Source organism: Clavelina lepadiformis, chromosome 4 (genome assembly GCF_947623445.1).
Source record: "Clavelina lepadiformis chromosome 4, kaClaLepa1.1, whole genome shotgun sequence".
Classification (NCBI taxonomy): domain Eukaryota; kingdom Metazoa; phylum Chordata; class Ascidiacea; order Aplousobranchia; family Clavelinidae; genus Clavelina; species Clavelina lepadiformis.
The window spans coordinates 20,132,581-20,155,702 of record NC_135243.1 but is presented as its reverse complement, the minus strand read 5'-3'; the positions used below and the strand labels follow the sequence as shown (position 1 = coordinate 20,155,702).

The following is a 23,122-nucleotide window of genomic DNA, read 5'->3' as shown; positions in this document are numbered from 1 at the left end:
ACACGATATAGATTGCATTAAGTAGCAAGAAGGTTACTGTAAGTATGCTGATGCACGTATTAACCAAAATTGTTCAAAATGCGAGAATTTATTTTGGAAAAGATAAACGAAAAATAGTGATATCTTTAAAAGGAGCAGCAAAGAAAAACATTTAGATTCAGATAGCATCGAAGAGATTTTTCAGAAGCAAATGTAACATGAAAGAGATAAACAAAAAAACGAATTACGTTCACTTATTTTCAGTTTCATTACAGCGAACCTTGTGTAATTATTTGCAGAACAAAAATGCAAACCAGTCTTTCTATTTGTTTAATATCTATTGTTTATTTGGGTTCATTTGGAGAAGCTTGGCGAAGGTAAAGCTTTGACAGCCAACCAAAGATAATACTGAAGTTATCTTTTTCCATAAATGTATGTCATTTCAGGCGACGATGCGATTCTTCTTCATGCAGTTGGTCATGGGGATCCTGCTCTGCATCTTGCGGAGGCGGAATTGAAAGTCCCGTTGTAACAAGACCACAAGGGGCCTGTGGATCTTGTTCTCTTCCTGGTGCTAGAAATTGCAACGACGTCTGCTGTCCAGGTGAGCTCCATAACAATGAAATCTGGCTAGAATTATTGACTTAAGTAAACAACAGTACAGTTTTAAGTGAATAAACATTAACTTATATCAAACTACGCTCTTAGTACATTTATACCATGCTTCAATAGTTTTCAAAGGCGAGACAGGCATGGTCTTTGACTTGGTTTCTTAATCAGTTACGCCAAAGTACTTATACTTCAGTATTCTTCAATTACTTTGTAGTGGATTGCAAAATGTCGGCTTGGACATCTTGGAATTCTTGCTCGGCTACTTGTGGTGGAGATGGTCTTTCTAACCGAACACGTAAAGCAGCAATAAACGCATCTTGCGGTGGTGCATCCTGTCCCACAGTAACTGCGGAAAGTAGGCCGTGTAATCGGGTGTGCTATAACGGTGGAGTATTGATGTCTTCCGTATGCTCCTGCACAAAAGGATGGTCAGGAACATGCTGTTCAAACGGTATAAATTATTGTTAACTGTAGTGTTCCAGGTTTATCTATATAGCGTAATTCGTGGCCAATGGTACAGTAATTTGTTTTAAATTTGGAATTTCAGATATCGACGAATGCATAAGCATTGTGAACACAACTTGTCACGCAAATGCAGAGTGCATGAACACCAATGGCAGTTATTACTGTAGCTGCTTTATTGGATTCACTGGAAATGGCACAACTTGTTCTGGTAATGTTTTGCAACGAAACTGCAATTAAGTTAAATGTTTGATGGTCATCTGGTTTGCTCCAGCTCTTACAAAAAATTTGTTATATCAAACTATCCAATATCTTTGCGTTATTTTCAGTGTAATTCGTGGCCAAAAGTAATTTGTTTTAAATTTGGAATTGCAGATATCGACGAATGTGAACACAATTCGAGCAATGTTTGTCACGCCAACGCAGAGTGCATGAACACCAATGGCAGTTATTACTGTAGATGCCTCACAGGATATACCGGAAATGGAACAAATTGTACAGGTACGTTCGTTGTATCCATAATAAAATCGTTGCTCGATTGTAACACAACATCCGTGAGCTTGAGATTTTGTTATGTCTTGATGCAATGAACTTTTCAGCCCTATTGGAAAACCTGACGGCGGCATTGGAATCTTCAACAATCGGCATCATCGCGGTTGCTGTGACCTTAACCGTGATAGTAATTCCCGGTTTTGTTTTCATGGTTGTTCGGGTAGGTCAATGTTTCTTAACCTTTTTAAGGATGTTTTACGTTGTCCAATTAAGCTATACTAAGCAACGCAAGGGCATGTCGCCCAGCGAGTGTTTACAAGGATACCTGTTACCCTGTCATGGCAAAAACGCATTTAATAATAGACCCGCAACAATAACAGCAAAACAAACAAATAACTTTCTAGCGCAGTGCTCCCCAACCTTTTTCACCATTGACAAACTTCATAAATTTATGTATTTCTTTGCAGTTGTATTGCTTTTAGCAAGCTCTTGGTAATTTGTACTTTCCTGGTCTCATATTTTAGATCAATAGCTACTTCTCAAACTACTTCATACTTCAGTAGTTTTAAACAGTACAAATACTAACAATAACATAATACTTCTACTTAAGTAACTTAAGCGGTTACTTTGACCATAACTGCATAGAAACTATTTTTGTGTAAACCATTCAGGTTTCTAAATCCGATGAAAATGTTAGTAATAACTCAGAAGATAACACTGATGGTGGCCAAGAACATCCTTACGTTAATTATACCGTGAACACCACAAGTGGAAAATCTGAACATGGCTACATGGAAGAGAACACTGCATGCCAAGAAAACGCGTACATAAATTGCGCTGTGCACGTCACTGGTGGTAAACACGGAAATCCCTCTATTGATTACACCAGGAACATCACAATTGGTGAAAAGGAAAAGACTGCAGCATGCCAAGAAAATCTTTACGATTGTTAATTATGTTGTAAACTTCACAACTGGGTGCGTTGGACTCGACAAGAAGTATTTTGAATAAGAAATTCGTAACCGATAGTTTTGGTGCGTGGCACCAAATTTGCATTGTATTAACACAGTCATCCAGTTGCTGTAGATATGTCACGAAATGTTTTTACACACCTGTTTTATGAGCATTCTATTTTAATTTGTATCACCCAATTTGTCGGGCACAAGTTTATGGTTTGTTTTCATATCTATTACCCCGTAAACTGTTATGGAGCTTTCATCTTAGTGTGTCCGTGCACTGTTTGTTTACTCCACTCTTATACAGTAACTTAATAGTAATTTAATAAGACAAAAACTTTGACCTAAGCAATGTACTTTTGCAGTTATGATCAGAGTATATGTCTTTGGTATATGTATACCAGGGTGGTCCCGAAATGTAGGGCCTATGGGAAAAAAATTAATTCCCACCACCCTACCATTTTTTACACTGGCTAAAATGAGGTAACAAGCAAAATTTTAGACAAATTGGTTAATAAATAATTAATTAGAGGTGCCACAAGAAACTGCAAATTGGGAAAAACCATTATAATTAGTTGGTGTGTAGACTGTTGCAGAGAATATCTGAAAAACCCAAAACGGCTGGGCTCTTTTTCAACAAGAATTTCACCAATGGCCATGGATATGGAAACTAAACCGTCGCAGGTTTGATGGCTCCAGAAACTGCTTTGACTGTTCGGAAACGGACCCAGTTAAACTGCTTTTCCATTGTTTTAACTCTGAGAGGAATGTATTGACCCATTTCAGACGAGGATCATTAATCGTTGCATATGGTTTCAAGTCTGGGTTGTATGAATTATAATTTAATCTAGTATTCATGAGGTCAAACCACTTATCCATCAAACCACTCACTCATCTTCACTTCTTCTCTTCTTTAACCTGCGCAAAAGTCAGCTTAGGCATACTCATACACAAAGTGGATACTGCTCCTTCACGGGAACCCTCTGCAAAAAAACTCTTATTTGTGCATACATGAACGATTGCAATTTTGATACTTGTAATGGTACATATATTAATCTGAAACCGCAGTGAAGGTGTGCACTAATAGCTTGTTACAGATGCAGTGTTATGCTGTGCTCACTCGCTAGTAAATTTAATGAAGTTCTGCATCAAACCATTGGTTTTGAAAAAAACACAGCCTAATTCACCATATTCCCATCTCATGGAAAACAAACACTGCATCAAACGCTAAACATGACATTACCTTAAATATCTTTCTTCAATGCACTAGTTGCACTGCATATAAGTGTATGTAAAACAAATTTTACTTAAAACAATGTCATATCTTTCAAAATGCACTTCACACATTTTCACAGCATCTCGAGAAAATAGGTTTTTTATGTGCTTTTCGCTTCTGCAAGCCAGCATAATACACTCCAACCTTTCCTTCTTTTTTACAAATTTCCTTGAAGGTATCTTAAGCAGAGTCACGGCATGTGACCTGTTGTTGCGCATTGGTAAACAGCACAAGTCTGCTATTATTTCAGACTATTTAGCCTATTTCAATAACTCAAAACCTGCAACAAAGGAAAAAAATAAATCAAAGAGACAACGAGACATAGCAACCAACCAACTGTCAGAATAAGTATGCCCACGCTATGGCAAAAACTGCCATCCTAGAATTGTACCGCCGATCGATTTAAGATGCTGTCTTAACTCAATAACCACTGCGCATTGCTTGACACCATAACACCAATGATATATGCTTAAGAATTACTAAGTTAAGACTTGAGACTAACTGTTAAAAGTCTGTAGCAGTTGTTCCTGACGGGATCACGTCAATTAACCGGCGACAATTGGTCCTTGATCAACGGACCGGCAACAAATTGGCCGGCGACACAAATCAACCGCTATGCATTTTAACCGTACAATTGTATGAAATAAGTAGTCCAAATTAGCATTGTTGTTGATTTAAGTGATAATGATTTATATCATTTGTGAACCGTGACCTGCTTGCTAACCATGTGCTTCCAGTTTCTCTGTGTTATATCTAGTCGCGCATCAGCTTTAATCCCAGCCAATTTAGTATGTGTATTGCAGTTGTTAGCCTGACTTGTTTAAGTGAGTTGCCAGTAAACCCGTTGTAATGCCTATATTTGTTAGCCACGTGATTGAGATACTTTTGCATACTAGATGCCTACACTTTTAGTATAAAACTGATTTTTAAGGTCTGAAAATGGCAGAAGTAATCTCAGAGAGAGGTAAGAAAAAATTAGTTTACAACCATTACATTTTCTGGAGAGATGGACAAAGTTCAGACGGGAAAACTACATTCTGGAGATGCAGCAATTACTACAAGAGTTCTTGTAAGGCACGTCTCCATACTGTAGATGGCTTAGTCACGAAAGAGTTGCACGAACACAGTCACCTGCAAGAAGAGAGACATGTTCAAGTGGCCTAACTACTTACGGTCGTCAAGGAACGCGCTGGCAACGCTAACGATATGTCCACACCAGCAAATATCATATCTGAGGCGACAGTGCGATTGCCAGGTGCCGTCAGAGCGCATATTGTGGAAAAAAATTCTGAAAAGAACAATACAACAAACACGACTTAGGACTGTTGCAGCACCTGCAAATCCACGGAACTGCACAGATTTAGAAATACCTGACTCGTACAAACATATTCTTTTAGATGATGCTAAGGGGTCTGAACTTTTTTGTGCAGTATGACTCGGGAGCTGAAGAAAATAGGATATTAATTTTGGGCACCGAAGAGAGCAAAAGAGTACTAGAATTATCAGAAAACTGGCAAGCTGATGGGACGTTCAAGGTTACCCGCCAATATTTTCACAGGTTTACTCTATCCATGCTTCACGACATGGCGACCTTGTCCCAGCGTTTTACTGTTTACTACCGAACAAAGCACAAGAAACATATGAGCGGTTATTTCGCGCAGTGTGGCAACTGATACCAAATGCACATCCAACAAGTTTTTTGGTTGTTTTTGAAATGTCTGCAATAAATGCAATTCGGATGGTGTTTGACTATGATGACCTCACAGTAAGTGGTTGCTTTTTTCATTTAAATCAAAATGTCAGGAAGCACATGCAGCAAATCGGACTTCAAAGAAGGTATCAAAATGATCCAGAATTTGCACTACTGCTGCCTCACATGCCGGCTTTGGCATTTGTTCCAATACAGCATCTAATTGAGGCTTTTGAAACATTAGAGGAAGTTGTGCCTGATGAAATGCTTCCGCTTCTCGACTACTTTGGGTGTACTTACATCGGGCGTCGCTTTCGGGCTCGCCGACGAGACCCGCCATATTCACATGACTTCTGGAACGTCCATGTTCGGGTGTTAAATGGCGACGCCAGAACCAACAACAAAGTTGAAGGTCACCACAATCTAATAAACAAAATGTTATCAATGCAACACCCAACCATTTGGAAATTTATAGAAGCTTTGAGGAAATTGCAGAACACAAACAAAAACAAGATTGAGGCGCTCTGTGCCCAAGGGCCTCCTGCCAAAAGGAGAAAATACAAGGATCTGGTTGCGGGACTTAAAACCATCGTTGAAGATTTTGCAAACCGTGACATATTAGATTTTCTCAGAGGCATCGCCCACAACCTATAATTTGTGCAATAAACTTCCTTATTTGTCAAATAACAGTTTGTGTAAATTTTAGTGCCCTTATTATGTAGTGTCATATGTGTTTTGCAGCGAAGTTGTTTTAATGTATTATTCGTATTTCTGGAAGTCTTTTTGTTTATTTAAATAAATGTTTCAATTTGTATTGAAATAAAAATAAATTTTGTTAAAAAAGGGAAATAATTACAAACAAATATTTACTTTACATATAATATACTACCATCAGCTTAAACACAATAATTCAGCACTTGCACGGTCAATTTTGATTCCGGTCAGTTGGTTCTAGGTCAATTTACGTCACGGTCAGTTGTCCCCGGTTAGTTTGTTCGCGGTCAATTTCACACGGTTAATTGTCGTAGAACCGTTACTGACAATACCACTCAAGAATTTTGAAGACCAACCTCTTACGACGCCTCCTAAACATCAGTAGTAACGAGCTTGTGACGCAAGTTTTTAACGCGCTATTTGCTAGGGTAATCCCAACACGCTATGCTAAGTACAAAACTTCGTCCAGTTGCAGTGTTCCTTTCAGTGATGGTGTTTCAGTTCTTCAGCATTTGCAATAAATAAAGCATGCATACAAAGACACACTAAAGTACAAAATTTGCTCAACAACACGGACCAAGGCCTGATTACTTTTTTCCCCAGACGGATAATGTATGTTGCCAAAAACAATAGCTTTTATATAATTACAAACCTCTAAAATATAAACTTTGCTCGACAAACCCGCGACAGCATTCAAAACTCCTCCATGTATCTGGCCGGATATCCCTTTTATGTACCAACGTGTTTTTTTTTTCAGACCGCATACGAAAAGAGTTTTTAATTAACCACTGATGCAGACGTAGTAGTTAGACAAAATTAGTATCTGTTTGCGTGTGCATGGATTGGAACTGTGTCATAGAGTTGCATTGAAGTTTACAGTGCGGCTGGGCCTGATAGTTAGTAGCCTTGTCCAAAGTTAAAGTTTGAACAAGCAAGTACTGCAGTTCATTTCATGATTGTACGTATGGCGGATAAACGCAGTAGTGAACTTTAGATTACTTCTTTAAACAGCATTTTGGGAAACTTGTTTGCCTCATCTGTCATGGTATTGTTGCTGTGGACAAAGAGTACAACGTTAAGCGGCACTACGAAACTAAGCATGCAGAAGTCAAGGAACTGGATGGGCGGATCAGCAGAGATGAAGTTTGGATACTCTCGAAATCTTTGCAGCAGCAACAGCAGCAGGATGTTTCAAATTATTTCTAATGGTCCATGACGTAAAACGAGTCGCAAACTCTGTTTGTGTCGATCTGGCAGGCGCGTAAGTGATAGGACATAGCCTACTTGTGCCCACTCTTGACATCTAGTTTAACCCTATCTTTCTAGCATAATTGAAAGACAGTACGGTGATGAACACTCTACTGTTACATTGTAAAAAAATAATTTCTCACGATGCTCATTTTAAGGCTAATTTAAGACAACAAGTTTACGGTTTTCCTTTTAAAAATAATTTTGTATGCCATATTTCATAGAGATTATTTTAAGATTGCTAATTCATTTTCATCAACTTGTAAAACTACATCAATAACATCTAGCAAGTACTGAGCTGCAATAATTTGGCCTACACAATCAACGCAGGTACAATTTTCACAGCAGTGTTTAAGTTACCACCGTTAGATTTCATCCCGAATCTCATGTCTGATAGGTAGAAGTTACTGGGCAAAATAGTAATAGGAAAACAGAAATTTGGGGCCTATACCTTCATATCTTATCTTCGCCTTCCTTGAACAAATTTAAAAATACATGATCTCTTATTGCATTTTTGTTTGCAATACAAGTTGATCTGCAGCTCATTTTAACGCCTTCCATAATGTACGCACATTTTAGACGAAACTCACTCTTTTCCGTCAATCAATCAATTGATTGGCTCTGTAATTTCATTTTTGCTTGTTTGAATTTGTTCCTGCGTTGTCAGCTGCATTGGGTAAAGCAGAAAACTAATTGCCATCTGCATATATTGTAAGTCAAAAAGCAAGCCACAGACGTGTCTCGTCAATATGCTTTCATCACACAAGGTTGACTGTAAAGTCGGCACATACTCAGCTCTCCAGTACAGATGGGTCAGTTGCTTGTTTAAGAGGCACTGAAAATTGCTAAAATCTTATCTGCAGTACACGGCTGTGCACTCGTAAGTTTTCGGTCCACCATGACGACACTATCTTTTTCTTTATGGCAACGAGGCTGCGGAAATATTTGCTCTGACGTTACCTCCTTTGTCAACACTGTATGAAAAACCATCAGGTGTTGTATTTCGTTTGATTTTCTAGCATCTTTTGCTTCTTCTACGGTTATTATGAAATTTTACACCTTACTTTACATAATGTTTCTTCAAAAAAGATATCACGGTAACGACCGCTAGCGGCAGTGGGGATTTATCGCATCATTAATTTTACTTAACGTATTTCTTATGTCTGTCTATTCTTTGTAATGTCACGTCAGGCAGCAAAACGAAAGCGAAAGGAACACCAGCAGGTAGTTCCTCACCATCGCAAAGTTGAATCGCCGTTATCTGAGCAAACTGTCAAACACGTTCATAAAATAATGGTCTCTTTGCAAACAATATGTGACTTTGTTTTACTCCGTTGAAAGCCTGATCAAGATATTTAGCCGTCTTAGTACGCTACTATTTTCTCAATCATGGATATAAACATAAATAAAAGCGTAAAATTAAGTTCTTGTCCCTTGAAGACAACTAAGCTTAAGCAAATCTACAAATCATTTCTTTCGGTGCCTTCTTTTTACTAGATTTGTGCTGCATGAACTTAAGCTGTGTTTATACAGCAGAACATTTCTATATGAAGGAACACTCGACTACATCAGTTGTGTTTTCGACGGAACCTTAAAAATCGAAAAATTTTAGGAAAGTGAGTTTTTACTGTTATTACCACTTTAGATGTTCATTTGAGGTAATTTGCAAAGTGTGAAACTATTTTCTAAAAAGTCACGTGTGATTGCATTTAATGTGGGATAAACTCGTGTCATTGCAACCGCAAAGTTTGAAACAAGCATGTTAAATTGACCACAAAAGTGACGTAAACAGTCAACGTAAAACCTGACAACTATACATTTTAAGAGATTTTACCGAAGAATAAGAGAAAATCGTTAAACTCACACGGAAATAAAGCCCATGTCCAAAATGTACATTGGTTTTACAGGTATGTATTGAAGCGTATTCAAGCGAGAATTGACCTACTTTACAGCTATACACGGCTACTTTTATTTTCTTATTAGATAATTGGCTGTTATCTGAAAACAATTCCACGTTTTCAAAGAAGTTTGCACCTTCCGAAAGGAGATGTTGTGGAAACCTTTGTTTCGACCATGAAAGGTGAGTTAAATTAATTAAATATTATACTTAGATTCAAGATTCGTTTTTTGTATAATTCACATCTCACCTTGAGGAGACGGCTTTTTGTAAACCCGTAAAAAGGGCAAGATCGGCCTGTCAATCAAAACCCTTTTAGATCGTGGAAGCTTGATGTGAAGCAAAAATACAGTGAATGAGGTGGCTACCATTGCCTTCTTTGCCTTTTGCCTTTCGATGGTGACGTAAATCTGCGTTGGATTTTTCTCTTATCTTTGTCTGCTTCTCTGACGTGTCCCCGTTCCTTTCCGTTTTACTTCACGACGCCGAACATAAACAAAGTCGAATTTGTCAAGGGATTCGTGACGCTAATCGTTTTGACGGCAAACAGAGACGTGAAGGGCTCGTTTCGTCAAAGCAACCATAACAAAAGAAAAATACGAAATTGGAAGGAAAAGCGACAGTTTATGCATTTGTTTTATCGTCATCCGAGGTCTTTTGCGTCTGAGAGGTCTTGAATTAATCATATGCGAGAATGACAAAGGCAACGACTTCTTTTTTCTCTTTAAGTTGAGGGTTTGGAGCTCATTAAAATACTAGAAAGTGTATAAACGTGTGTCAATGCAGAGCTTGGCTTTCTCTTACCAAAATGATCTGTCAAAGTCAAACGCATTTTCGTTTACACAACGGTTTAAATTTCTCTACGTGGAGCCACGTGTAGATGGTGTCAACAGGCGACGCACTTTTTAATTTTCAACGGCCGAGTCGCTGGTGATATTAGGTCGTGTGGAAAACTGCTTACTGTCGCAATCTAATTGCTAATCACTAAGCTCGGGCTTGTAAACGCGACGCCACAACAAAAGATAATGGAAATGATGATGTTGTTGACCCCTTGCGGTTGCTGTACGGCCCGTATTTAGGCGAAATACTTAGAGCGGGCATTATCACACAACACGGAAAGAAGTTTACAGACACTATGAAAATTTAACGTATATTTAAGCGAAGGTGTATTTCCATTCAGACAACCACTCGGATAATTGCAAAACTTTGAGGAGAAAACTTTTAACAAGTATTATATATTTTTACAAATATCTTATGCCTTTAACAAAACTTAAGGTATTAAATCATTTTTGCAACAAAAATTAAGTTGTACAAAGGTATATCCAGTATATGCAGAGAAATATAATAATGAAGATTAAGTTTGCCACTGACAATTTAAAGTGGATCGACTTACAGTGCAGTTTCATATTTTTTTGTATGTTTTGCAGGAAAATTATTTCGTTAACACTGAACCTTAGATATAACTCAAAACATATCATCGGCCCTTCTTTAAAAGTTAGCACTGGCCCCATGATTTTTTCTCACTGTTTTCAAAATCGAAGTAGCGGATACTACCCACGAATTGCATTCCAAGGTTTTTAAAATTAAAGAAAACTCTGCTTGTTTGAGCCGTCAGATATAGACAAACTCTTGACAGCTTACAAGGTACCATGACGTCTGCAAACCGTGGATGGTTATTTTGGAAAAATCATTACGCTTCATAAAAACCTGGTATGATGGTGCCGGTAAAACAGCAAAAATATTAATTAAAAATTCTAATACCTGTGAATACATGGCTACATTTGTTCAATTTTGTCATCCTTCTTGCCATAACAAGCTTTATATTGAAAACTACGACATAAAGCGTTCTTTGGTCTAACAAAGTTATATAACAAATTCCATAGAACACAGGTTATCGGAAAAGTGTTGAGAATTTTCACTTGATGCGGCGCATATTTCGTTCTACAAACAGGATAACGTGAACCAAGCATGGTCTACTTCTTACGGTCAATATAAATTCATCATTCAATAATAAGTAATACATTAAAAACGAAAACCACAACCATGTGAAAGATTTCTATTAAACACAAGTATACTTTCATGTTCATAAAATGAGGTATTTTCGTGTCAGCGAGCTTTTCGTAGCAAACATTATGGTTTCACGATATGCTAATAAGTTACCACAGAACCGCCTTCAGTTTATTCATTTCAAAGCTAAATATTTCACGTCCGAAAAAGATTATTAAAAATAGCCCGCGCAAATGCTGGTGTTAAACCAGCTTAGTCTTATTTTCGCGTAAATTCAGCCAGAGCCGACGAATAAAGTTAAATAAAAACAAGGAAAGCTGAAAATTCATTTGTAAAGCATATACATCAACAAACAAGCCTAGGTGTTAAACATGACATATTGGCCGTCTCACAAATGAGACATAACTAAATGGTTTTACGAAATTTTACTGGCTGTAGACTTTATTATGAGTTTAAACTAGCACTACATGAAAATGAAATGATTATAGTGAAAATGACGGTCGAATTTTCTACAGAAAACATGTGGTGTCTTCATAATTAAGCGTTTTTGATAGTTTAATTAATGTAGGATAAGTTCTGCAGCTTGAGAACTCAGTAAAACTTTGGTTAAAGCCTGGTGTAAATCAATATAAGCTTTCTTGATCTTCAATATAATTGATGATTCTTCATGATTCTTCAATGACTCTTCAATATAATTGCTATCCAATTGATAGAAATTAAATTTTCATAACTGAGTAAGTTGCAGGTAGTAGCCCTAACTTATGTACGATGCAGAGATTAGAATTACGCCTGCAGGAAACATTTGGTCCACAGACCAGTGAACAAAGAAACAAACAGGTATTGGATAAAGTGGGAAACTAAAAAGAAAAAATTAAATTCAAAAACAAAATTATGCAGCGGGACAAATGCACAAATGATACAAATGCTCTTACGGCCTGGTAAATTGGCCCAACATTATTGGATGAACACAAATTTATTGAAAACTCTGTTAATTGCTAACATTGCACAAGTGTGGACTTAACTGGCAGTCATCAACATTATAGATAACAAGGCAGGATGCCAATTATATTTTGATACTTCTTTGGTTTTGCGTTAAGCTTTTGGGTTCGTAATTTGTATTTAAATTATTGTAGGAAACAAATTTAATATATTTACACTTACTTCCTTTTTTCTTTTTCTTTATTCCAATTTGACAAAAAATGTCTAGACACTCTTCCTGCTTTATCTGATTTCCTTAAATCCCACAGGTCGCCATCCATCAAAGGTCGTTTATAACCCAGAACAATTAAACTGATGAACATGCAATCAATTTTGAAAATATACTTTGTAGAGAAAGTGGAAGAAAAACATCGATCAAACTTGTAACTATCATAAAACTGATCTCAGTAACTACCTTGAAAACCACTGAAAAAATATTTTTGATAGAAATGACGAGGTTGGCTCTGGGCAAGGATTTTTTTCCGTGAAAATTTCTTCTTCAATGTTTGTTTCGGTTTGAAGTAACTGAGACTCATCTGAATAAGGATCCTGGAAAAGGAATGAAAGTGAAAGGCCAGAAATTTAAAAATTTTTCTAAAACATTTATCTGTAGTGGCCTGGGAGCCACTTCCAATACCATTATATCATTTGTGGGAACGTATTCGCCATTTACTTATTGAAATATTGTTCATTGATAAAACTGCAATTATCATTTAATATTTGGGAACTTGCTCTAAATAACTTTATGTGAAAACGCCGTTTAGTACGTTACCAGGTGGTTTCATAACATCCTAGTTTTAACTGAAGGTAAATTCCCATTGCCAACGCTTTGTGCTTATCGTTCGCGCGTTTTGAAATGTTCGTGTATTTTGTGTTGAATATTTCCGTTCACAGCGCTCTACGCTGTTATAAGCTCAAACTTCTGTGCGAGTAAGCGCGCAGACAGAGAGATACAGAATCGTACGAACGTGCTACGTTATTCGCATAAATTGTAATTCGTTAGACTTGTTTAAAATGGTGAATGTTAAGTTTGTGTTTGTATTATACTCGGAATCTGTACAGTTCCTACAATAAAGGATTGCTTCTGATAAACGGTATCTGTTAATCGTAAGAACTTGCGGTTAGTAGACGTAAGGTTAGAGCATTCTAACCGCACGCAACCACGGAGTCAGATCATTAATTCGGCAGGTAAATTAAGTCCGAATAACAGAAGTTAAGACAAGCAGTGACCTCTGCATTTTGATGACCACCGACGTTGACCCGACGTGTTTCAATGAAGCTGGTACTGCTAACTTTATTCTTGTAAACAAGTTGATTTAACAACAACGACAGCAATGGCTCCAGCTCAAAGTAGTTCAGTTTCTGACGGAGATGACGAAGACGACGATGATGACGACGCTACAACCTCTTCTGCCACATTCAGGACTTCTTGGACTGGTTGCAAAATCATTCCACCGAAACGTTTCTCTGATTACAAACACAACATGTTCATTTGTTTGCTGCTTACATGTTTCGCTCTCATTTCCGAAGTTCTCACTACGTTCAACGAAGAGAACAAGTTCCTACATTGTCAACTCACGAAGCTGATTGGCACACTCTACAAAGCAGTTGGGAAGATTTTCCCTACTGAGATACTCTCTTCCACTCTTGGACATCAAGCCATGGGTTCCAGCCTTGGAGATTTTATGTCCAGAGCAACATGTCACTCTATCAACGGTACCGTCTTACCGTCACTTGCGTACAGAAACGCATTCAGTCAACGCCCTCTCATCCTTTATCGCGATCAAAACGGCCACAGTCAATACGGCCAACTCATTTCAGACAACATTGTCTTACCGGGAGTTCATCTGCTGGAATCGTATCGACCGGCTAGAAGTTTTGTCTTCCGAGTTCTGGGACACACTGTCCTTTATCACAACTACACCTTATCGCACGAACATGTGCAGGTGCACCAACTCAACTTACCTTTGTCGACTATACACATCAACTACAACGCTCCCGACTACGAGAAGATTCTCAACGAGCTACCTGACTCCGACTCGTTCACTGACCTTCAATCGCTGCTCAGCTCTATGTCTGAAGCCAACCTGCTTAAGGAGAAAATGCGACATGTCATAACAAGTCTTACTACTACTGATGAAACTATGATCAACGGCTCCTACGTCGCCGACACATTCGCGCACGCCGCAAAACAAACACTACTGCTTGCATTGTCGCAGATTACGAATCCATTTCTCTCAGCCCTTATATTCATCCTGCAACTACTTGCCTTGATGTTGGCCTTCTTCCATACCATCGGGTTTATCCGATCATCTCCGCAGCATCTGCGGTATGCCAGATCTCTTGTATCCCGTATTCACGCTGGGCGCAACCAACAGCAAGCACGAGATGGACGCCCACAACAAACTCAACCGTCACGTTTGCTTCGACGTTCTCGTGACAAACCGTCTTCTTCTTCTGGATCTTCTGATGACGCGCCGCCCGCTGCGTCGTCCCGTGATGAGTTCGCGAACACTCACACACTTTGAGTTTCTTTAATTGTATCAACTTGTTTTTCGGTGCCGTTAATGTCTTATGCATGTAACCTTTTGCCATTTCCCTTTGTAGTTGTCGGCCGACATTTTTTAGTGTATATCTTGCGTAGTGCATGCCTAATAAGTAATAACCTTCTCTTTGCTGCGTCGCTTTGTCTTGTGCTTGTATCGTTACCGATTTTCCGTCGTTTTGCATGCTCCTTGTTGTAATCAGAATGTTACGTTTTAATTGTCAATTTTTTCCCTTCAGTAGCGGGGGAGGAATGTAGTGGCCTGGGAGCCACTTCCAATACCATTATATCATTTGTGGGAACGTATTCGCCATTTACTTATTGAAATATTGTTCATTGATAAAACTGCAATTATCATTTAATATTTGGGAACTTGCTCTAAATAACTTTATGTGAAAACGCCGTTTAGTACGTTACCAGGTGGTTTCATAACATCCTAGTTTTAACTGAAGGTAAATTCCCATTGCCAACGCTTTGTGCTTATCGTTCGCGCGTTTTGAAATGTTCGTGTATTTTGTGTTGAATATTTCCGTTCACAGCGCTCTACGCTGTTATAAGCTCAAACTTCTGTGCGAGTAAGCGCGCAGACAGAGAGATACAGAATCGTACGAACGTGCTACGTTATTCGCGTAAATTGTAATTCGTTAGACTTGTTTAAAATGGTGAATGTTAAGTTTGTGTTTGTATTATACTCGGAATCTGTACAGTTCCTACAATAAAGGATTGCTTCTGATAAACGGTATCTGTTAATCGTAAGAACTTGCGGTTAGTAGACGTAAGGTTAGAGCATTCTAACCGCACGCAACCACGGAGTCAGATCATTAATTCGGCAGGTAAATTAAGTCCGAATAACAGAAGTTAAGACAAGCAGTGACCTCTGCATATCCATCTCTATCTCCGTAATCTTAAACAAACAGATAGGAATCAGATTGCATGAAAAATAGAAACCTAGTTAACCTAAAAGAGGATGAAATGCCCTTAAAAACTATGCAATAAAATTTATTATGTTTTATATTGACAGCATACAACTTCAATGCCTAAATATTCTGCTTACAAAATGTATATAATATATAGTCACCAGGAATCAAAAAGAAATAACTTAATTGCATAAATAATTTGGCGAAAATGCTAACAAATAGCACATAAAATACTTACATAAGTTGTATGAGCCGGAGGACGATCTACGAAAAAACACATGATGAAAAGGGCAAGGACACAGCTATACGAGATAAAGAAGGTCACATATCTGAATAATTCACTTTCATTCAATGGCTGAAAAAAATGAAGGTTTTAGTACTCAGAATTCTCAAGGTAAAGAAACCTTTTGACAGATTATTATTTAGCAATAAGGTTCACTAATATATTTAGAAGACTACTGCTTTTTGTGAGAATCTTTCCAATGGTTGTGTTTTCTTAACTTATAAGTGTTCTTGACTGCATTTGAGACTGCCAACAATTTTTGAGTAATAATTTGAGTACAGAGGTAGTGCTTAGTGTGACCATTTTGACACCGAAACATTTTGGTCATAGTATCTGAATGATCACAATTGAAGCCCCTGTAACCAGACCTAAACTGTCATGGTTAGCCAAAAAAGGAACAAAAGGCAATGCTTTTGCAAAGTTCTCAGGTGCATATTTAATGCCAGGAACCTCAACCAAGGGTAGTTAAAAGATAGAAAAGAATTCACTGTGTCACAGATTGACATGAATTGTCACATAGCACACAGCAAGTATGCAAAATGGAACATAAAGTACGAATGCAGGGAAAGGCGTATTAAGAATTGAAGGTTTATATATAAGCAAAGAACAAAATTAACAATAGTATGTGCAAGATTACTTTTAGATTTTAGATTACAGTTAGATTTTAGATATACTTTTCGAACAGACTTCGTAAAGTAGGTTATCATATTATCCATGGTTATATTCCATAGTTTTCTATAAAAATTAATCACAGCTCAAAAGATAACTGGTAAATATGCACTCACTGTTTTTTCTAAAAGTTTGTCAACCTGACTTTTAAAAATTAAAGCCCACAATACAAGATACCATATCCAGAAACAAGTCAGCAATCCTGAAGACTGAATTCCTTTCTTGCGATCAAAATTCAAAAAGAAAATTGCTTTGGCCTGAAACCATTATAAATTTGTTTGACGTCAGAGATCTGACATAGACCTAAAGTTTTGCTATAAAATTTAACTGTAAGTATTCTAACTGATCGTATACTTTATATTCAAAAAACGAGAAAGGTTATGGTTTCTGCAACACAATCAAAATGTAAGTTATTTAATTTTCAGTATAGTCGACATGAATTGAAACAAATTATTATAGAACATCAACTATAAAAACAGTTAATTTAAAACTTACCATTCCAATAGCCAAAAGACAAGGTGATATTATGTACACCAAGCCTACTTTCGTTTGCGTAAATTTCCAAATGCCATAGCCAAAGTTTGCTAACGCAAGTAAGAACAAAACCGAGGTAAATATCTTCAAAAATGTATCACAATTACATATTTTAGATCTGCCTTTTGTTATATACCGGTACTAACTTTATTTGAAAAACGTAGTAAATATGACATAAATGGTTTAATAAAAGGAATGTGAAGGATTTTCTCATCAGCAGAAAAAAATCTTTAAACATAATCGCTCTTAATACATTGTTTATGATACATAATTAGATTTTTGTAGGAAATACGAGAAATTTCTAAATCAAATTACCATTCTTGCTGTAAAGAGTTTGGATGGTCTTATGGCTTTATCTTTGGAATTTCGATAAACAAAATAGTAGGGCACACTGAAGATAAGCATATATGCACATGGTGTCAAATCAAGAACTGTGTGTTGAAAGCATAAACTCAACTTTGGATTTGAAGAGTTAAATACTTCGTTGGGGTCCTATAAAGTAAAATGTAAACGTTACTGACAACGAAGTTTTAATACTGCAAAAAGCTATTTTAACTTTACTGCACAAATCAATCACTGTCTTTTGTAGAGCATCAGTCAAAAATATTTTTGGTTGCATTGGTAAAGTATGATTACCATCGCAACATGGCTGCGTCAGTGATCTTTGCGTCATTCGACATTAAACTCGTTAACTTGAAGTGCATTAAAATGGGAAGGCAGACAGATTACATAAGAACCAAAAAAAACAACAAGCATGTCGTCGCACTTTTCATACAGAAAGCTAAATGAAACGAGGCAGAAAGAAGAGCAAGGTATAAAACAGATAAATTTCCTGACAAGCATGTTGAAATTTGGACATCTCTATCTGCCATTGGCGGTCAAACTACAATGACAAGTAAACAATACGTACCAACAACAGTTAAATCCTAAACAAGTGTATGCAGTAACTGAACAGTCAAATGAAAGTTGTACTTTATTAACTAATTGTAACAGATGCACACATAGGACAAGCCAACATTCAGGAGCAAAGTTTTTCACACAAAAAGTTTTATAAACACTTTTATAAAGTAAATACTTAAAATACGTAAAATACTATAATAAATACTAAATAATACTAAAGTAACTACTTATAATGAACAAGGATGGTATGCGTTGCACATTCCATCATGTCTAAAACTTTGCCACTTACAAAAAAGTCCTCATTTCCGCAAAACACAGTAAGGTTCATTTTATGATGGAAACAGTGTAAACTGCAAAGCAACTTTCGTTTTATGAAATTTCAGAAAATCAAACAACACTCATGAATCCATAATCATGAAAACTGTCTATGCTTGATTTGTCTGCAAAAGCAATGTAAGGTTAGGTTACAAAGTTACACAATATTATGTACCATTGTATAGGCCTACAAGCCGAGACTGAAATATTTGCAAAGGGAGTCGCTGCCATGACTCCACCACCGAGCTAAAAATGGTCAATCTCAGTTAAACCTATTTACATCATAGCTGACACAGATTGAAGCTCAAGTCGACTTGAAATGACGTCAAGTATTCGATCCCACAAAGCCTCCAATTTACATGCTCGGTATCGGATTGAAATCATTTGGAGTGAGGAAATGCTTTTTGCAGGTCGGTTTAAAATTGGAAATTAACCATATTTCTCTAAATAACCTTTGTTGTACATTGATTTAAAGTCAATGCAAGTGAAAGATAAGCTTTTGGGGCAATATTCACAAAAAATTGTCCAATATCCTAGCGAGACGAAATCAATAGAATGACTACTGTTACACACTACACAGATGTGGATATTTCACTTCTCAATCAAACAAAGGTTATTAAATTTTTGGTAGGCTACTAAAATATTACTTGGTCTAGCTTAGCTACTGGCATGGCCACTAGACTAGTCTATAGCCTTTCCGTTTCCGGCTCAAAAAACCACACATTTTGTTGGATCGAAGCAAGCGCGTTTCGAATCCGATGAGCTGTTTTCTCTTTGCTGCAAACGAGAGAGTAGGAATCTGGGATTGATGGCGAGTGGGATTCGGATTGGTCTTAAACGGTCATATAAATGGGCTTTATGCTAGAGAAATGAATGCACAGTACGACTTTTCACTAAACTGCATAATTACACTAAACATTTCACCAAACTGCATATTTAAACTATACATTTCACTAAACAAACAAAATTTACTGTGAAAAATAAACGATAAAACCACACTACTCAACTGAATTTTGGCTTTGCCGATTATCTAGTTGCCTGTAAGTCATAAGTTAGTTTTGTAACTGCAAAATTACATTTCAACACAGTAAACATAACACACGCGTTTCACTATTATGGTTTTTCCCCTAATACGATACCTCAAACTCAGTTTGCCTGCATTTCATTTCGTAGCAAAAATTTAGTAATAAAACATGATAACAAATAAATTATGTTACCTTAATGGCATATGAAGCATGCAAAAAAGTTGACATAAATTAAAGCAAAAACGTTTAAAAACGTGTTGCTGGACTAGGTTTCTTTGATATCCATAAACTTTCGATGTTACCGTGTCCGTATAGGTTAGGTAAAGTTGGTAGACGGTAGTCCTTCATAGGTCGTTGTATATTAATTCGTTAACTTTAAGGGAATTCCACTCTGTCTCACAGCGAGATTCTTGGATAATAGGCCTTCATTAGCCAACTAGCTACCTTTTTATATTTCAGAAGACGCAAAGTAGCGATCCTATGTTCCTTATTAGTGTGGTGCACCGACAATTGAATTGTAGTGGGTTATTAGTTACGTTTAATCCTATTAACTCCAGTGATTTAAATTGTGCGGATCAAGACACGGGCATAAGTTGTCATTCTTTTTATTTACCACTCTTAGCGAGTTAACCCAAGGAGTAGGTTCATGTACTTTTACAATTACATTAAGCTCTTCGAGACGTATTAACTCGTTTCTTAGTTTCTCTCATGGCAAATGAAACTTTTTTTGAGGGGTGGACTACCGGACTCTAGGTGGACTCTTATGATATGCTCACCTGGAAGACAACCCAGACCATTAAAAAATGTTTTTTGAATTCGTGCAGGAGAGTGGAATAAGGATTTGTCTCGTGGACGGTGGACACCCGTTGTTTCAGGCCAAGCAGCTTAAAAGATTTCATTCCTATAGGGCAAACTGCGGCTCTTCGGCATGTTTTTTGTGGCTCTTCTAGTCGAATCGTAAAATTTCAATAAAATTGCAAAGACTACCAAGAGTACTGTTTATGAACGTTTCTCTCTTTTTCTTTTCCTTATTTAGGCCAGCATTGATGACAAGTTATTAATTATCCAAATTTAACGATATTTTTCGATTGAGGAATGCAGATATGGAACAATTAAACGACATAAATTATTTATGACGTCATAAGTTCTTATGACTTGGCTCGTCAGTAAAAATTTAACAACCAAAGCGGCTCTCGGGTTCAAATAGTTTGCCCACCCCTGCTATAGGGCATAGGCTAATTGATAATTTTTAGTCTTTGCAGTTAACAATAACAAACTCTACGTTTTTTGATTCGGACAGTTCTTGGTCTTCGGTTAGTTAAAATTTGACTGGTTCGAGACCATTTGCAAAACCTTGCAATGTGGTTTCGCCCTCCGCAGTGGTAGCACGACTTTCCGAAAGCCGGACATCGTCCAAGTTGATGATCTCTGCCACACTTTGCACAGTTGGAGTTGCGTCGACGCTGGCCATTTGCGCCCTTTGACTCAACCATGTCGATGGTTATCGATGTTGTTGAGTTCTCGCCGATAGCAGAAGCCTGTGACTTGCTGAGTTCCTTTGCTCGGCAGATTGACATGGGCTTGTCGAATGTCAATCTTCTCGTAAGAGAGCTTCTTGAAGTTGGTGATCAAGAATGCCGCATATTACTTTGTCAAGAATGAGTGATTTGTCGTGGTGTTCAAATTCACAATTCTTAGCAATGACTTTCAACTGAGTTACATACTCGTCGATGATTTAGTCTACTTTCTGAATGCAAGTGTGTAATTTGTAGCGTTCAAATGTTACGTTCTTTTTTGGACAGCAGTAAGCTTCGAATTTCGCAACAACGTTGTCAAACTTAAGCTCTTGTTCGGTTTCAAACTTAAAAAAGTTGTAGATTTGAATAGCTTCTTCCTCCATGACACAAAGCAGCAGAGAGGACTTGGCTTTGTCCGCTTTTGAGTCGTGTCCTATAGCTGTCATGTAAAGCTTGACGCTTTGAATGAATCGAATCCAGTTCTCAGGGACGTTTCTGTACTCCATTTCATTGGCGCTGGCGTAGGTATACTTTTCTCCACCCGATTCGTCTGCTTTCCGCATATTGAAATGGGTGAAAGTGCGGTAATATTTTCCCATTCGAATGGCAGGAAGTAGCCTATGCCTTTCTTACCCTAGAGTAAGATATATGCATTTGGAATGGGGAGATGTTTACTTCGGCAGAAAAATGGTTTGTGGGAAACCCCATTGCTGAAAGCAGGTCCATTTTAATGGTTTGAAAAAATAGACGGATTGGGTTCACAAACCATACTTGTGCCGAAGTAAAATTCTCCCCATTCCGAAGGCATATATCTTACTCTAAGTCTAGGGTAAGAAAGGCATACTTCCGGCCATTCCAATGGGAAAACATTCCCGTACTCTGGACCATTTGTATGGGCGGAAAGTATACGAATGGGGTGTTTTCTCCATGAAGAAGATGGTTTATTCTGACACCTTGTAATAGATTGATGCAATTCAACATCCGCTCACACAGAGCGTGCACACACGACGGCTAGTAGAATTGAATGACCTCGTAAGGTAATCCGAATGACACCGGTACGACACAAACTTAAAGGGAATAGTAATTAAATTAATTAATAGCAATTAACGGAAATTAAAGTTAAGCATACTGTTTCCCCATTAGGTGGTGTGCCACTTAGGAAAGAAGGAAATCACGTAAAATATCATGAATGAACTAACAGTTTCATTGGTCAACAATTTCACAAATATGTAATGAAATAGGTTGCATATGGTAGCTAAACTTGACAGGTTGCCCCACTTCACTACAATGTTTGCTTGTTGAAATGTTTATTGCGGGTGATGATATATTTTAACACCTCCCAATTAGGTACTTAATCGATTTCCTCGATCAAATTGTGATCTATGCTCGAGCTAAAACCGGAACACATTTGTCAACCGCTTCGAATAGGCTACTATTTGTAGCTAGCCTACATTGTTGTGTTGTCATCGATAAGATGCCTATCTCAATCACTATTAAACATAATGAATATATCGACTGTAACAGCAACATACCAAGCTATATCATAGACAATAATGTTATATGAACGTATTTAAACATAACAAGCATCTGTTGGAGATTTTAGCAAATAGCAATGTAATGAATTACAAAAGAAATTGCAAAAAATTCATCAAACATCACTTGTCAACAAAACGGTTAAAACTGTAAATAAGTCTCTTTCGAATCATACAAGTGTTGGCATGATGTATGAAACTTCATGGCCTACGGAAACCGCACACAAGCCGTTATATGACGTACGCTCTTTAAATAAATTGTGTGGGGGCGTTACTGTAGTGTATACCATATATGTTCTTTGGAGCTTCACTGTGGATCATGAGGTAAAACATCTCACATAGCTAAACAAAGTCCTTGATAAAATAATTTGCTGTTAAGGATTGATAACAGAACTCTTAACACGATATAAATTGCATTAAGTAGCAAGAAGGTTACTGTAAGTATGCTGATGCACGTATTAACCAAAATTGTTCAAAATGCGAGAATTTATTTTGGAAAAGATAAACGAAAAATAGTGATATCTTTAAAAGGAGCAGCAAAGAAAAACATTTAGATTCAGATAGCATCGAAGAG

At 37.4% G+C, this 23,122-nt stretch overlaps 2 protein-coding genes across 2 annotated transcripts; one reads left to right on the top strand and one right to left on the bottom strand.

Moving 5' to 3' along the window:
- The first annotated feature begins 259 nt into the window (after positions 1–259).
- On the top strand, positions 260–2,844 carry LOC143451332 (uncharacterized). Its single transcript, XM_076951796.1, has 7 exons — positions 260–356; positions 426–583; positions 806–1,042; positions 1,139–1,264; positions 1,429–1,554; positions 1,653–1,765; positions 2,217–2,844. Exons 1-7 carry the CDS (start codon positions 286–288, stop codon positions 2,496–2,498), a joined length of 1,113 nt encoding a protein of 370 aa, XP_076807911.1. The 5' UTR covers positions 260–285; the 3' UTR covers positions 2,499–2,844.
- Positions 2,845–11,039: 8,195 nt separating this feature from the next.
- LOC143451333 (multidrug resistance-associated protein 1-like) lies at positions 11,040–18,595 on the bottom strand. The gene is made up of 8 exons (XM_076951797.1): positions 18,449–18,595; positions 17,575–17,751; positions 17,221–17,343; positions 16,842–16,982; positions 16,012–16,128; positions 12,727–12,860; positions 12,495–12,623; positions 11,040–12,031 (listed from the first exon to the last, which is right to left on the bottom strand). The coding sequence occupies exons 1-8, from the start codon at positions 18,485–18,487 to the stop codon at positions 11,893–11,895; spliced, it is 999 nt and encodes a 332-aa protein (XP_076807912.1). The 5' UTR covers positions 18,488–18,595; the 3' UTR covers positions 11,040–11,892.
- Positions 18,596–23,122: the final 4,527 nt, after the last annotated feature.

What these genes read in the sequence shown, in the direction of transcription:
- LOC143451332 (XM_076951796.1), top strand. Translation starts at nt 286, where the DNA reads ATGCAAACCAGTCTTTCTATTTGTTTAATATCTATTGTTTATTTGGGT. An exon ending in TTTGGAGAAGCTTGGCGAAG is followed by an intron (nt 357 to 425) that starts GTAAAGCTTTGA and finishes ATGTCATTTCAG; the next exon opens with GCGACGATGCGATTCTTCTT. An exon ending in CAACGACGTCTGCTGTCCAG is followed by an intron (nt 584 to 805) that starts GTGAGCTCCATA and finishes ATTACTTTGTAG; the next exon opens with TGGATTGCAAAATGTCGGCT.
- LOC143451333 (XM_076951797.1), bottom strand. Translation starts at nt 18,487, where the DNA reads ATGAACCTTACTGTGTTTTGCGGAAATGAGGACTTTTTT. An exon ending in AACTCTTTACAGCAAGAATG is followed by an intron (nt 17,344 to 17,574) that starts GTAATTTGATTT and finishes ACATTTTTGAAG; the next exon opens with ATATTTACCTCGGTTTTGTT. An exon ending in TTTTTTCAGTGGTTTTCAAG is followed by an intron (nt 12,624 to 12,726) that starts GTAGTTACTGAG and finishes CATGTTCATCAG; the next exon opens with TTTAATTGTTCTGGGTTATA.